The 14,978-nt window shown below is 33.8% G+C and overlaps 1 protein-coding gene across 2 annotated transcripts in view; it reads right to left on the bottom strand.

Moving 5' to 3' along the window:
* Window positions 1-3,684: 3,684 nt before the first annotated feature.
* LOC128865744 (sprouty-related, EVH1 domain-containing protein 1) overlaps window positions 3,685-14,978 on the bottom strand; it is a 45,399-nt gene continuing 34,105 nt past the window's right edge. Inside the window, exons 3-9 of one of the 2 annotated variants that reach the window (XM_054106060.1) lie at window positions 14,769-14,946; window positions 14,299-14,467; window positions 7,245-7,324; window positions 7,044-7,119; window positions 6,604-6,974; window positions 5,995-6,416; window positions 3,685-5,912 (exon numbers count right to left, since the gene is read on the bottom strand). In XM_054106060.1, coding sequence (XP_053962035.1) covers window positions 5,786-5,912; window positions 5,995-6,416; window positions 6,604-6,974; window positions 7,044-7,119; window positions 7,245-7,324; window positions 14,299-14,467; window positions 14,769-14,946 — 1,423 coding nt within the window. In that variant the 3' untranslated portion in view covers window positions 3,685-5,785. Of the gene's footprint in view, window positions 5,913-5,994; window positions 6,417-6,600; window positions 6,975-7,043; window positions 7,120-7,244; window positions 7,325-14,298; window positions 14,468-14,768; window positions 14,947-14,978 lie in introns of both variants that reach the window. The other variant, XM_054106059.1, reaches the window with a different exon arrangement.

Below are 14,978 nucleotides of genomic sequence, written 5' to 3' on the forward strand. Positions count from 1 at the left end.
CAATACCGCATGACCGATAGTGCTTTACTGCTCATTGCGGCTAATTTTGAAAGACAGTTTACATAACTATGAATACATCTAACATATCAAAACTCATTATAACCCAAGCTTACCTAATCCAAATTGACCAACGGAAGCTTGCATGACACAGCAGAACAATTTGCAATTTGCTGGTAAGCATGTACAATTTAATGAGTGTGAAAAGTCATCAGTCTTGAATGCTCAAGACCTATTAAAACTTAGCATAAGTGCATCTAACTTAACCTAACCTAACCTTACCTAAGTGTATTAAGTAAACATAATAATTAATAATAATAAATAAACCTTTCATTTCAATATTATCGACAACAGCTCGTTAAACTCGCAAAAATTGGAAACATTGACTAAAATTTAAGTTTTGTGTTGAAAAATCAGTGGTTATTTTAGCTTAGCGTGAAAAATAGAAGACATACGTCAGAAGGACTAACATTTACCTCAACAAAACTGTTTCAAGATTGGAAATCGGATAAAATGCAGACGAGCTACAAATTTTTAAGTGTCGGAAAACACCCAAAATCGGTTTTTTAACGATAAATAAAAAAATTGAGGGTGTTAACAATTTTTTGAACACGGTTCCACGTCGTTCTCGGCTAGATCTACAGTGCTCATCATGTCACTTCAAAAGTTCTGATTCACTGTAGCACCGTGTTATATAACAAGTGTTATTGGTAATAATTACAATATAGCTATAATAATCAAGAGCGAAAATTGTTTTACTTCTAACCGCATTAATTAGTATTTCTGTTTTATAGGCCTTCATTTGAATATCTGCATTAAAAAAATTCACTGCTGTCAATTTTTTAATGTATAGTGTAAACGCAAATAAAAATAAAAATAATACTTTTTTCTTTGTTACCAGTTTATGAGTCTTATTAAAAGTGTTAATTTTGTGTTATATCTGAATATGGTGATGCACTGCACACCTCTGGCTTTATTGCAAAGCCTTCGTAGGACAAACATGTACATACGTCAAAAAGGTGACACTAATAACATGTTCTTGAAAATACATTTTATATTTATCTTTGACTAACGTGAATCTTCGGTGATTTATATTTTTTTATTTTGAATAACTCATTGTCTATTTTGCTCTGTTCCGTCTATCTGTTTGCCACCCAATAATGAACTTATTATTAATTTCTAGCAGCATGGCGCAGACAAGACAGCGAGTGAAGAAGGCATGGGATAGTCGCAGTATTCCCAAATTGTCGTAGAGTGATTTTAATCACAACAGGGTGATTTTAATGACTCAACAGATTTTGAACACCTCCTTCCGGTTGTCACAATGCTAGCGCTAGACGACTTTACTTGATGTGAAGCAGGCTATGTTCAGAAACGCATTATAATGCGCAGTACTTGCAGCGCTGGCAGCACTGTCAATGTGACAATTCATGCAACTGATAGATTTGTTGAAAAATTGCAAATAGATTTGTTGCATTTATGAACGCGCGGTGCAGTAAAATGGAATTGTTACTAAGTTTGGTCATGGACGATGTAAAAACCGATAGTCTTTTATTAAATTTAAGAAAAAAAAAAAAACCGTGTAAAGCTTAAAAGGACATATCTTGTCAAAAGTTTAATATCAAAAGTTTAATATCTTTTTTTTTATTCGCTTATATGTGATGAGTAAATTAGAAAATTTTCGCTGGGCGATGTTGCTATCTTTTTTTAAATCTTTATTAACTTTTTTTACTTCATCTACGACCTTAGCCCAGAGCACGCTCTTTTTCCTCCTTCCCGATGTGAACTCGTTCTCCATGCTTAGTCGGACTCTGAGCCGTAATTTTATCTCCGATGTACTAAAGTAATCACTAAAACCAAGAAATATAATAAAATAAAGTTTAAATATCGTATTTTTCATCATTTTTTGTATTAAAAGCTAAAATAAATAATTAAATACCCACTTTTCATCAGACATTGTACTAGCGTATTTATTGGCAGTGTGAAAATTTTTGCTGCAAATAATGCACGACTTTTGATACAAAAATGACGTTTAAGAACGCGTTGCATTTGCAGTACTGCCATATTTGCATTTTTGAAGGCACTGCTCACTCTGAAATGGTATGTTGCGCATTATAATGCATTGTTGAACATACCCGCATGTTCTTCTAACAAATGTTGTATAATTTACTATGCCCCCCTCTCTTCCTCTGCCCTAAGCCCTTTGCAATACCATATTTTTGTTAATTATATGCTGCATTTGTTGCTATTTTGTACAACCTCTGCACTTTTCATTACTGCTTGTCAAATGACAGTTGGCACAGCCGAGCGTCATTTCCTGGCCTTTAATGGCTGCAATCGAAAAGTTGCCATATCAATGTTAATTCACGCAAATGCCAATTATTTTCATATTTCTTTATTTAATTTTCTTTAGACACTGTTTATGCATATATCTATTATATTTACTTAAATACAACAATTATAATAATAAACACAGTAATTTTTAAGTAATAATCAGAATTAATAATTAGTAGTATAATAAATTGTTTGCAATGATTTTTGTTTTTTTTTTTTCTTTTCACTTCAAAACGAAAAATAGAGAATTGTATGAAATAATAAGATTTGTAATGCTTGCACATACATTTCATATTAATAAGTTTTATGTAAATTTTATTGGTTTCTTTAGTTTTTGGATATAATTTTGTTTTTAAGTTACTTTGACTGGATTCTTAAGTGTATGCTTTTAATCCATACAGTTAGTAGTAGTATGACCTTTCATGTTTTTTTAAGATTTTTAGTACTTTTGCAATAAGTAGGTATACAATAGTAGTATTATTTTAATATAGTAGCTGCATATTTTTCCACTTACATACATGTTTTGTCAACATTCACTTATTATTTATTAGTAGTACGACTCTTTATATAATTTTCATGTATTTACTAATATTTAATTTTTATATGTAAACATTTAAGCAAAGCATGGCAGTCAAAAGGTTTATAACAAACATGTTCACTTTTTGTAAACCTCGCATTTGACCGCTGCTAGCTTTCACTATTTTCTGTTTTTCCACGCGCTTATGCAATTAATTCGCTAGCAAATGAAGCGCAAATTTTGCCCAATAGCCACATTATTCAGTTGCGGCCATATACCGAACAAAAAACGCATTATCAATAAATTCAACTTGCTAACAATTCAGAAATTTATATTTTAAATGCCTGTAATTTTAAAAGAAATTTTATTTTCATTTGTAATTTTGCTAAAAACAAATTTTTTTCAAGATTAACGGATTTGTATTGCATTAATATTCAACAAACGTGTGTTTTTGAAATTAACAAAAGATATAATTTTGAGTCTTCATGAGCCCGAGGAAGAGTCGAAATTATTCTTTTACATAAAATATGAAACACGTATTTTTTTGTTATTTAATTTGGACATTTTTGTTTTTTGCTCAGCATTTTTAAAGTGAAAAAAGGCAAAAGTGGCGCTGTCTTTCATTTAAGGTGCCGACGAATATTGCAAAAGTACGCTTCTTACCTAATTAAGTTTTATTTTTACACTTTAAAAATTTTGCAGAATTTCCACTTGAAATTTGTAACAAATTTAAATTTGACTGCTTTTTCAAAGTGCGTTTAACATGTTTCAACACCACTGTTTTTCAAGGTTTACTTTAAATTTCCTTTAATTTCTTTTTATGAATTTCATTTAATTTTTTTTGTTTTTTTTATTTTATTTACATTAATAATTTTTGTACGCAGAATTTCTCATATTTTTATTTTGTAATAATAGTAGCTATGCGCTGACTTCACTTTTTTGTTTTTTTTTTTCAATTTTTTCACGATTCGCTGTAGCATATCTTATGTTTTTTGTTTTTTGTTAGTCACTGTTGCCATACAGTTAATCTCAAATTATTTCAGATATGTTTACAATATAAATTTGCTGCTTCTTTGATATAGTGAAATTGAAAAAATGCTTTTTTGGACGCGCAATGCGTACAATGTTAGTCAATTCTTAATGTTTTAGTTATGAATGTCGAAGCAGCCAAGCAAGTACTGTACACATATCTAAAATAGTAAACTTTTAATTAATGTGTGAAACAAATTTTTAAAACTTCGAGTAAAAATATTAAGTATTGATGCCAAAGAAGGGAAAACACCTAGCATAGAAAATCATACTATTGTTTTGTATAAAGGTTAACATGTAAAAATATGCATAATAAACATTTACATAGACACAACTTGTACTTGTAAAAATATGAAAATTAGAGTACCTGTTATTTGAAAAAAAAGAAATCTTAAGAGATGCTAATTTTTTGTACATTTGATTTTTTCAAGCTAGTTTTTTTAGGGATATTATGCATTTAAATGCTTTTCAAACCAAGTAGCCACTAAGTTCCATTGTCAATTCATGCAATTTTTGAACAAACTGTTTCCAATTCTCATTTTACAAAACGTGTTTTTTTTTGTTCTTTGTTGGGCGACTTTTTGGTTATCTTTTTTCAAACGATTTTATTTTGCCATTTTTTGCTTGTACTGTAAGATTATAATTTTTTATTAATACTGTGCGCGCTGCTCACAAAAAATATTATATTTATTAAATACTTATATGTATATTACAAAAAATCATAAGTGGCACATCTTTCTTAATTAAAAATAATATATACAACACTATACAGCGTCCATAGCTCGTGAAATCATACAAACATACTTATTACAATTAACAAAACAATAAAATTCATATACATATACATATATATATATTTTTTTTAGACACTGCCACCACAGCTTAAGACGCAAGTTTTACCGCAACATATTTATTTACAACTTAAACTTAATTCTCAAATCAGACAAAAATGCTTAAACTATTTTAAAAAATGTACATTAAACTCAATTTGTGTATTATAATTTATTTTTAAACATATGTGTATAAGGTACCTAAAATAATTATTCAACGCATTTGAAAATTTAAGATTAAAAAATTCATTTATGCGCACAGACAGTGGAGACTTTTCCTATGAGACGGATTTGATATCCGAACTACAGCTGAAACGGCGCAGAAAGCCGTTAGTTGGTTGGTTAGTATTTCACAACATGGCATTAACTTTTCATAATAAAGCAAATACACCATTCATAGGCCTTAACAGATAAAGTCATTGTAAAAAAATCACAAACATTTGAGCTTAAAAAAAGTAATTTGTGCCTCTTTCGAAACGTAGTTTAAGAATAATTTAAATTTAATGAATTGCAAATCGAATATGAAAATAATGATAACAAAATCAATTTAATTATTTAACTTCTCTAAGTGCCAAAATAAAATTGTCGATTCATACAAAACATAATTAAATTAAAACAGCAAACGCCCATAGTCGTTTTGTTGTGCTGTGGGTCGTGCCTGCTGCAGCGCGTAATGTAATGGCGTTTGTAGTTGTTTTTGTTCTTTAAGTTTCTTTTTTTTCTCCTTCTTTTGCTGCTTCAATCTTTGCTTGTTGATTTTTTCCTGTTCCTTCGCTATTATGGCATCGTCGCTAAGATGCCATTGCTCGAATTGTCCTGTTAATGTGCCACCAGCGTTTGTAGTCTGATGCTGTTTTTGTTGATTGTAAGTATTGTAATTGTAGCTGTAATTATTGTAATTGTATTGGTTGTAGTTGCTGTAGTTGTAGCTGTAATTATAGCAATCGTAGAGATCGTCGAAATCGCCGATGCCATTGCCATCATAATCGTAGCTGTCTGAATTCATCATATCAGCTTCCACTTCGTAACCGTAAACGTAGCCATTATCGAATTGTTTTTGGAACCGTCCCTCCAAATGTCAGACTTGTTGTTTATGTCGCCCGCCGCACACGCCACATGATACTCCCAGCCAATGGCAGGCACGCAGCGGCGGATAACACCAAAGGCAGGGTACGAGCAATGATAACAGTGTCAACCCGAGCCAACTATGTGAAAGAAATAATTATTTCATTGAATTGATTTCAAATTTGAAATATCACAACTAATTTCTATTCTGCACGGACTTACCGCTTAATGCATCCCCCTTCGTTGACGCACTCACATGGATGTTGTGGCGTTTCACCCTCAGCATCGCTCATACAATGATATATCATGCAACGCGCACAGCCCATTCCGGAAATGCACTCGAGTGCCGAACGAAACCGATCGGGTGCAAATTCACAGGCACCCTTCCGATTCCATTCGTCATTGTAAAGTTCGTGACAGTAGCGACAACGCGCTCGTTGACTCTTCTTGATGATATCCACCACATTGCTAGTGGGATCTTTGAGTATCACACCGGCGGCGATAGGTGACGACTGAGCAGCAGCAATTGCCTGTGCCGCTTCTAAAGCATTGCGCTTCTTCAACGCACTAATCGATTCACGACGTGCGTTGAGTACCTGCGCACCAGCCGGCTGCTCGACCACCGGATAATTGTAGTCGTGCACCTGTTGGTTGGAAGTTGGTAAACAAAGCGGCAGAAATAGAAACATATAGAAGAAATAGCGAGAATTGGGAAAATATGAAATATTCGAAGTGGTAGAGGAGAGCGATAGAGTAGAATTGGAAATGGAAATGGAAAGAAAAGATTAGAATTAATTGGACTGCAGACACACAAACTGAATTCATTACCGCTGTCAGCTGCACGTAGGAGTAATTCTCGCTGGTCGCAATGGCGGTTGGTAGCGACGGCGGTGGCGCTTCAAGTTGACTCGACGAGACGGTGGTGATAGGCGGCGATATGATGGCAGCGCTCACGGCGGTGGTAGTGATCAGGTTGCTCTTATTATTATTGCCACCATTATTGCCGTTACCACCGGCAGTTGGAGAGGTCGCAGTGATAGTGGACAGCAATGGTGGCGGTGGTGGCGCTTGCAGGCTGCATGATTTCTCGTTCGATATGTAGTGAATTGTGGCCTTCGGATATTGTGTGACATTACCATCCGTGGATCTATCCAAATCGCTTTTCTGGCTGATGCGCTCACCACGATCGAGACTAATACTTTCTGTTAGTGGAGAGAGACAATTACTTAGTGATTGCAATTAAAAGGTGGAGAAATCTTTGGGCTACGTACTCTGACTTTTTTCGCTGCCTTCGGGACTTGAATGTGATTTATGTACGCAATCAGTTTCCACGGGTAGATCTAAGGTCTGTTTGAGCAAATAAACAAGAAAGAACTAATTATTTACAATAATCGTTTGCATTTACTGTATTCGAAAACATTGGCATTGTATTAAAATTTATCTCATTTTTTTTTTTTTAATTGTCTACACACCATAAAAACGTCGTCTTCACCCACAGAGTCGTATTTGGTGAGGGGTGGACATATTATTGATGGATTCGATTTAGCCAGGCCTAAAAGTAGTAATGGGATGAAGAAATGGCATATATTATTTGCATACAATTAATAAAGTGTACTGAATTGTACAGTAAATCACTGTTGAAACTAAAAAAAGTTTCAAAAAAAAAGGTAAAAAAAAGTATAAAAAACGAATGTAGGTATGTGTAAATTATATTAATATATTACATTAATATTAAATGGGTACTAGATCTACTATACATCTTGGGAAATTGTATTCCAAAAATTAGTTTCATTAACAAAAAATCTAGAAATGAAGTCGTTTAACGCAAACGAAAATAGGCGAAAAGGTAAATAAAAAAGCCATGATGAAGTGTAATATGGGACTCTCAGAGGCTTGTAATGGTTTTTTTTTTTTAATTTTACAAAAATCTTTGATTTCTTTAGAAATGAATGACCCTCTAAGCGTCTCATGAAAAACACTGAACAATTGTTCTTCTTCTGGTTAGTAAGTACACAAAACTACAATATTTGGGGAGCCAAAAACTTAGACATTTGAATTCATTGATTTTTTATTTTTTATTTTTATTCTAATTGTCACTTACCAAGCACGAATTTGTAAGTAGTTTGGAGAATTAGAATTTTGAAATATTATAATTTTGTAGAATTAGAATTTATTTTTGTTTTTATATTATGATAAATATTTCCCAATTATTTCATTGAAGCAGAGTAGGAGAGAGAAAGAAAGAAGCAGTAGTATATAAAATCATACAAAATGCAGTAAGCGAAAGCAGTGAGTTTTTTATGAAAAATACATATTTTAAAAACGAAATTAACAAAAAAAAAATTATATATATATATATACATATATAAATATTAGAACTTTATATGTATATATGTACTAAAATTTAGTATTTTAAATGAAGCATGCACGGAAAAGTCTAGGTTTATACCATGATTCAATTATTAAAGGTTTGCTCACTAGTGACATTCGATTTTTGACACTCCCTTACAAAAGGTTGTATTTAAAAATGTGAATAAAGTGGAACAAATTAAACCCTTTTTGGTAAAAATGGTAGCAAAAAAGTATTTCCTTGCTTAAATGGAAACAAACTGCGAACGCTTTAAAAAATTAATTTTAATTAATATTTGAATGTAAATAACGGTACAAACAGAAGTTATAAGCGGAAATTGCGTCAAATATTAAAACAAGAAATTATTTCACTTAATCCAAGATTTTATTTTGTGAATTTATTATTAAATTTAAAAACGATCGCGAAGTTGCGAAGCTTCGCCAATATGAAACTATTTTGTTAAAAATAAATAAATAATTGGCACGTGCAATTCTGTTAGGTGTTTTGCCGAGATCCTCCTCCTATTTGTAGCGCGTGTTCCACAATTGGAAGGCCCTACAGTTTTAAGCCGATTCCGGTATATGGTTTTTTATGAGAAGCCCTTTCATACAACAAGTTCTGGCAACTTTTTTATAATGAGGTCTGCAATGTAATCGATTGCGTCGGGACTATTCAATAATTCTCCCTGCTGTAACTCTTTAGCAAACGCTAGCTCTTTGCAAAACATGAGTTCCGTTTAAATCACCACATCATAAGATATAAAGCTTTGTAAATTATCCATCTCGATCTCGGATTGCGTCAAATACTCTATCATGTCCTGACTTAAGCGGTATGTATTCCATGTCATACTACCATAGTCCTGAACATACCGATGAAAACTCTTGAGCGAGTGGTTGCTCGTAAGTATTCCATTTTGAAAATGAAATGTTTTTTCTACAAATTTTACTTTTCCTCCACTTATACTCAAAATTTTTAGAGCCAGCAACCCAGTGTCTTGCTAAGGGAGCCGATTTGTCAAGAGGGAATGAGAAAGCTGCTTACTGAGCAAACCTTTTATGATTGAATCATGGGTTTATACATCCTTCGTGCGTTTTAATTTCAAATAAAGCGTATTTTCTGTGAAAGTAAGGGGAGCCCGTATATTTTATTTTAATTTTGTTGTAGTGGTATTTCTATTCCATTGATATCATTGCCTATACTATTTTCCAGCACATTTTATTTAGTTAGTTAGAACATATCAAATTTTCTTGAAAATTACTGATTTATGGTAATAGACTTAAAACTTAAAAATTGCCATTTTCTCAAAAGCCGGAGCATTTGTACGACATCACTTAAGCCGCAATTAGTAGTGCCGTAGCCACAACGCCATAGCCGTAACCATTACCATAGCCGCAACATTACAGCACGTGGCGATTAGTCATGCCTTAGCAATAAACAGCCGATATTGAAGTAGAATTAAGGGGTTATATACAGTTAGAAAGCCGAAAAAGAGAGAATTTTTCAGAATTTTTTCTGAGAAAACTTTTAAATTTATGAATCTAAAAATTTGTACACATATTATGTTAACTTTTAACTGTATTTTAGACTTAATATTAGTAAAAATATTTATTTGGAAAGGAGCTACAACTAATCTCCGGGAGCTCCTCTGAAAACAGACGTTTTGTGGTGACCACTATATCTCTGCACAGAATCCTCTGAAATTAAAAATCCGAACAGATTTCGTTAAAGTAATGTTAAACCTAGTAATTAATCGAAGGAATAAGCAAAATAAATTTCTTTGACAAAATGGCGGTTTCTCAAAAAACAAAAAGCATCGATTTTTGACCAAAATTTCGGCCTTAAATTAAAAAAAAAAAGGTGTTATCTTCGATCAATTCTCTTCTTCTTCTTAATTGGCGCTATTACCACTTACGCGATTTTGGCCGAGTTTAACAAAGCGCGCCAGTCGTTTCTTTTCTCGTGCTAACCGGCGCCAGTTGGACACACCAAGTAAAGCAAGTGAAGCCAAGTCCACCACCTGACCTTTCCAACGCAGAGGAGGCCTTCCTCTTCCTCTGCTAGGTACCGCATCATATACTTTCAGAGCCGGAGCGTTTGTATCCATTCGGACATGACTCAGCCAGCGTAGCCGCTGGATCTTTATTCGCTGCGCTATGTCTATGTCGTCGTAAAGCTCATACAGCTCATCGTTCGATTAATTACTAAGAAATACCTATATTTAAGACGCTCGTGTTATACAATAATTTGAGACTAATCGGTTTAGCCGTTTTCGAGTAATGTTGGCCACCGACTTTGAAAACACCATTTTGAGAAAAACGCGCTTAAAGTTTCAAAAGCACTGAGTCTAAGTCGAAAACGCCTTTTTAAATTTGCGTGTAACTTCGAAACTTACGGGGAAAACCCAAAATTCAAATGCATACGGCTACGGTTATGAATATGACGCTATGGTGCGGCACACTATGGTTTAAAGTGATACCCATATATTTGATCAGAACAGGTAATTGCTATGGTTATGGCATCACTAATTGCCCCTTTAGCCATCGGCGCTGACTGCGTACAGAATCGTACTATGGAAAACTTCAATGGTCCTTGAACGGTTGTTACAACAGCATAAAAATTCCCCAAGCACATACGAAGAATGATGCTGGAGTGCTAGTCTTTGGCCAGCTATCAATCCGGCTGGTTCCGTTAACTTAGAACCGACTGCCGCGCGAACTAACCGCCAAGAGCCGTCGCATCAGCTGTTTTTATCCTTCAAGCTTTTGTCCCATACAATGGCTCGCGCCTGATGGGAGACTTATAAACTACCTGCAAGTAACTCCTAAAATAATAGTTAATTTTATTATGTCGATAAGCATATTTTTATTCGCTCAAAATCTGGCTAAACTCTCGGGTTAATATATTTTATTTAATGGTTAGCTGGCTGATGAGCATTTTCAAAATTGTAGTTACGTTGAAGCTCAAGTAAAGTAAAGTGAGATTTATTAATGTGATGTTAAAAAAAAACAGCTGATTTTGGTTATCAGCATTAAAGGAGTTTTACTTCCTTCCCATAGCTTCGGAATTAGCAATTCGGCATGCAAATGAGAACACCAAAAGGACTTAAAAGGTTGCTTTGCTTTAAGGGGTTAGGGATAGTCAGAATTTTCAAAAAATTGGATTTTCTTTTTGCATTTTCTTAAAAAACTTTCTTAAAAATATTGTGTTATTTCGAGTTATTCAACAATTAACAAAGGGCGCTCGATAAATCGATAGCAAAATTTTAAACGCGTTTTTCTCAAAACCATGTTTTTTTAAGTGGTTATCATTGCAACTTACAAACCGCTTGGTAGATTTCAACAAAATGTATACTCCTTTTGAAAAACATAAAAAACTCGTGACTGATCGAAGGATTTTTTTTTTAATTTCGATTTTTTTTTAACAATTAATTGTCGGTTTTTCTCTTGAAAATCTGAAAAATATTTTCTTAGGCCGCCATATTGTTAGTTTTGAAAAAAAGCTTCGATCAAATACAAGATTATCTATTTAAAAAACTAATTTCTCTTGTCCGATTGATTTTAGATGAATCTCCAGGACTTGTGATGATCACCGCAAGGGACTTCTGGGGAAGCGGGCTCCACGCACAAACAGCGATAACTTTTACAATTATTATTTTTTGACGTGATATCGTCTTATAATTCGATTTAACAGGCTGCACGCACGAAAAAATGTGTCGTTACCTTGCTCATTAGTGTTACCTTGCTCTTTAGTGTTACCTTGCTCATTAGTGTTACCTTGCTCTTTAGTGTTACCTTGCTCTTTAGTGTTACCTTGCTCATTAGTGTTACCTTGCTCTTTAGTGTTACCTTGCTCATTAGTGTTACCTTGCTCATTAGTGTTACCTTGCTCATTTGTCGTTACCTTGCTCATTGCATTGCATGAACTGCAAGCGAAAGCGCATATGTACATATATAAATTCACGTATTTGTATTTGCATATGCCTTCTTATTGATTATTATTAATTTGATTCACTTGAAGAATTTAAAATAAAACCAAGTTTGTTAATCATACCTGTTGTTTTAATGTTATAATTATTAATTTTTTTATTATATATGAAGGAAAAAATGTATTTTAATATTTACCATATACCTTATAAGATATGTTGTCTATACTAATATTATAAAGAGGAAAACTTTGTTTGTTTGTAATGAAGAGGCTCAAAAACTACTGGACCGATTTTAAAAATTCTTTCACCATTCGAAAGCTACATCCTCCACGAGTAACATGGATTATATTTTATTTTGGAAATAGGGCTCGAGATATAGGTCAAAACGTGGACCCGGGTAACCTTCGGATGTGTATGTACAATATGGGTATCAAATGGAAGCTGTTGGTGAATGATTTAGTCCAGAGTATTTTTCATGCTGCTCCGTGACTAGGGTCTCGAGATAGAGACCAAAACGTGGACCCTAGAATGTGTTTGTACAATATGGATATCAAATTGAAGCTGTTGGTGAATGCTTTAGTACAGAGTATTTTTCATGCCGCTCCGTGACTGGGGTCTCGAGATATAGAACAAAACGTGGACCCGGGTAACCTTTGGTTGTGTATGTACAATATGGGTATCAAATGAAAGCTGTTGATAAGTGCTTTAATACGGGGTAATTTTCATACCTATTGATGACTAGGGTCTGGAAATATATGCCAAAACGTGGACCCGCCGTGTCTTTGCACCGAATTAAACCAAACTTACACACATTGTTAAGGAGGTATTGAAGATGGTTTCCGTATAGTTTGGATACCTATTGGTAGATAGGGTCTCGAGATATAGGTCAAAACGTGGACCCGGGTAACCTTCGGATGTGTATGTACAATATGGGTATCAAATGGAAGCTGTTGGTGAATGCTTTAGTCCAGAGTATTTCCATCCGCTCCGTGACTAGGGTCTCGAGATAGAGACCAAAACGTGGACCCTAGAATGTGTTTGTACAATATGGATATCAAATGAAAGCTGTTGATAAGTGCTTTAATACGGGGTAATTTTCATACCTATTGATGACTAGGGTCTCGAAATATATGCCAAAACGTGGACCCGCCGTGTCTTTGAACCGAATTAAACCAAACTTACACACATTGTTAAGTAGGTATTGAAGATGATTTCCGTATAGTTTGAATACCTATTGGTAGATAGGGTCTCGAGATATAGGTCAAAACGTGGACACGGGTAACCTTCGGACGTGTACGTACAATATGGGTATCAAATGAAAGCTGTTGGTGAATGCTTTATGATATGTTATGTTATGTTATGTTATGTTATGTTATGTTGTGTTGTGTTGTGTTGTGTTGTCTTGTGTTATGTTATGTTATGTTATGTTAATGTTAACTCATTCTCTATATCCATACAAAATATCTATCAAACAAATAAAATTAAAATTTTCTTTTGAAAAATGCAACCATTCAATCAGTATTTTCTTATGACGTTATCACGTTAAACTATCGTCAGTAAACCGACTTTACAGACAACCTCTTTTTTTTTTTTAAGTTTTGCTAAAGTCAAGTCGAAACATGATGTATTAATGCCATTTTTTTTATTTTTGTAAAATAAAGCGATTGACTAGCAAAAAAACAAAAATGATTGAAAATCATAATTTTCTCGGACCTCTGACTACCCCTAACCCCTTAATGACAAGAAATTGTTTATCAGCTCGGTTTGTAAAGCTCACTTCATGCGTGAAATGAGAAAACGCTAAGGTCCGCGTTCGAAAGTTCATAAATGTTCGAAAACTGAATGCATGAAATGCTGAATGAAATATATATGTAAGTATATACATATGTACATAAACATTAAATACAACAAATATGGTATGGTCTGAATGAATATGAAAATATGTACGAAAGGAAAATTGTTAATTGAGGAAAATTGCGGAAATCAAGCATTAACAACACAGTTCCAGAAGAAGAAAATAAATGAAGAGGAAAGAAAAAGAAAACAGTTCAGAAAAAAACTCGCACATACACGCACACACACACACACACACATCTATACAAACAAACAATGGAAAACAGGCAAGCATTGCAAACAAGACAGTGTGCCTGCCTTTATGATCTCTATTGTTGTTGTTTGAACTGCAGCTGGTTCTCCACATACATACAAATGTAGAAATTACAATTGCATTGCGCCAGCGAGTGATAATTACCATCAATTAATTCATTGTAGGCGCGCAATACGCCTTTGTCGAAGGCGCGCGCATCGGCAGCCGTTTGAAAAGTGAGACCATTGCGTTGTTTACCAGCACGCCAGTGATGAAATGTGGGCATCACTTTGTAATACTTCAGATCACGATTTATGACACAGCTTAAAATTACCTAAAAGGCAAGCATGGTAAATGGGGTTATTAAAAAGTTGATAATATTAACAGTTATTAGCGGCAGTAATGAAGTCAATAAACTACGGTAATTGATTGTTGAATTTAGCGATGAAGAAGTAAAACACAGATTTGACAAATTTAATTTCTATATTTAAGTTTCCAATTTTGATTTTTGTTAAATATTTTTTACTTTGAATTTCAATTTAGTACTCACACTTTGATCTAAATTTCTATATTTAAGTTTCCAATTTTGATTTTTGTTAAATATTTTTTACTTTGAATTTCAATTTAGTACTCACACTTTGATCAGAGATTCTTTGGCCGTAGATGATGTATTCATGTCCAGCAGCGCCAGGGGATAGCCTAGCACGTTTGCGTATTGAAACATTTGCCAAACCACCCCCAGCGAGTGGTAACCAACCCTCGGTGCTTTCGTCTCTGGTCATAACCTGTGCGCGTACTGTAACTAAGAAGTCGCTGCAAGGATAATAAATGAAAAACGTTAAATT

Source organism: Anastrepha ludens, chromosome 6, assembly GCF_028408465.1.
Source record: "Anastrepha ludens isolate Willacy chromosome 6, idAnaLude1.1, whole genome shotgun sequence".
Lineage (NCBI taxonomy): Eukaryota > Metazoa > Arthropoda > Insecta > Diptera > Tephritidae > Anastrepha > Anastrepha ludens.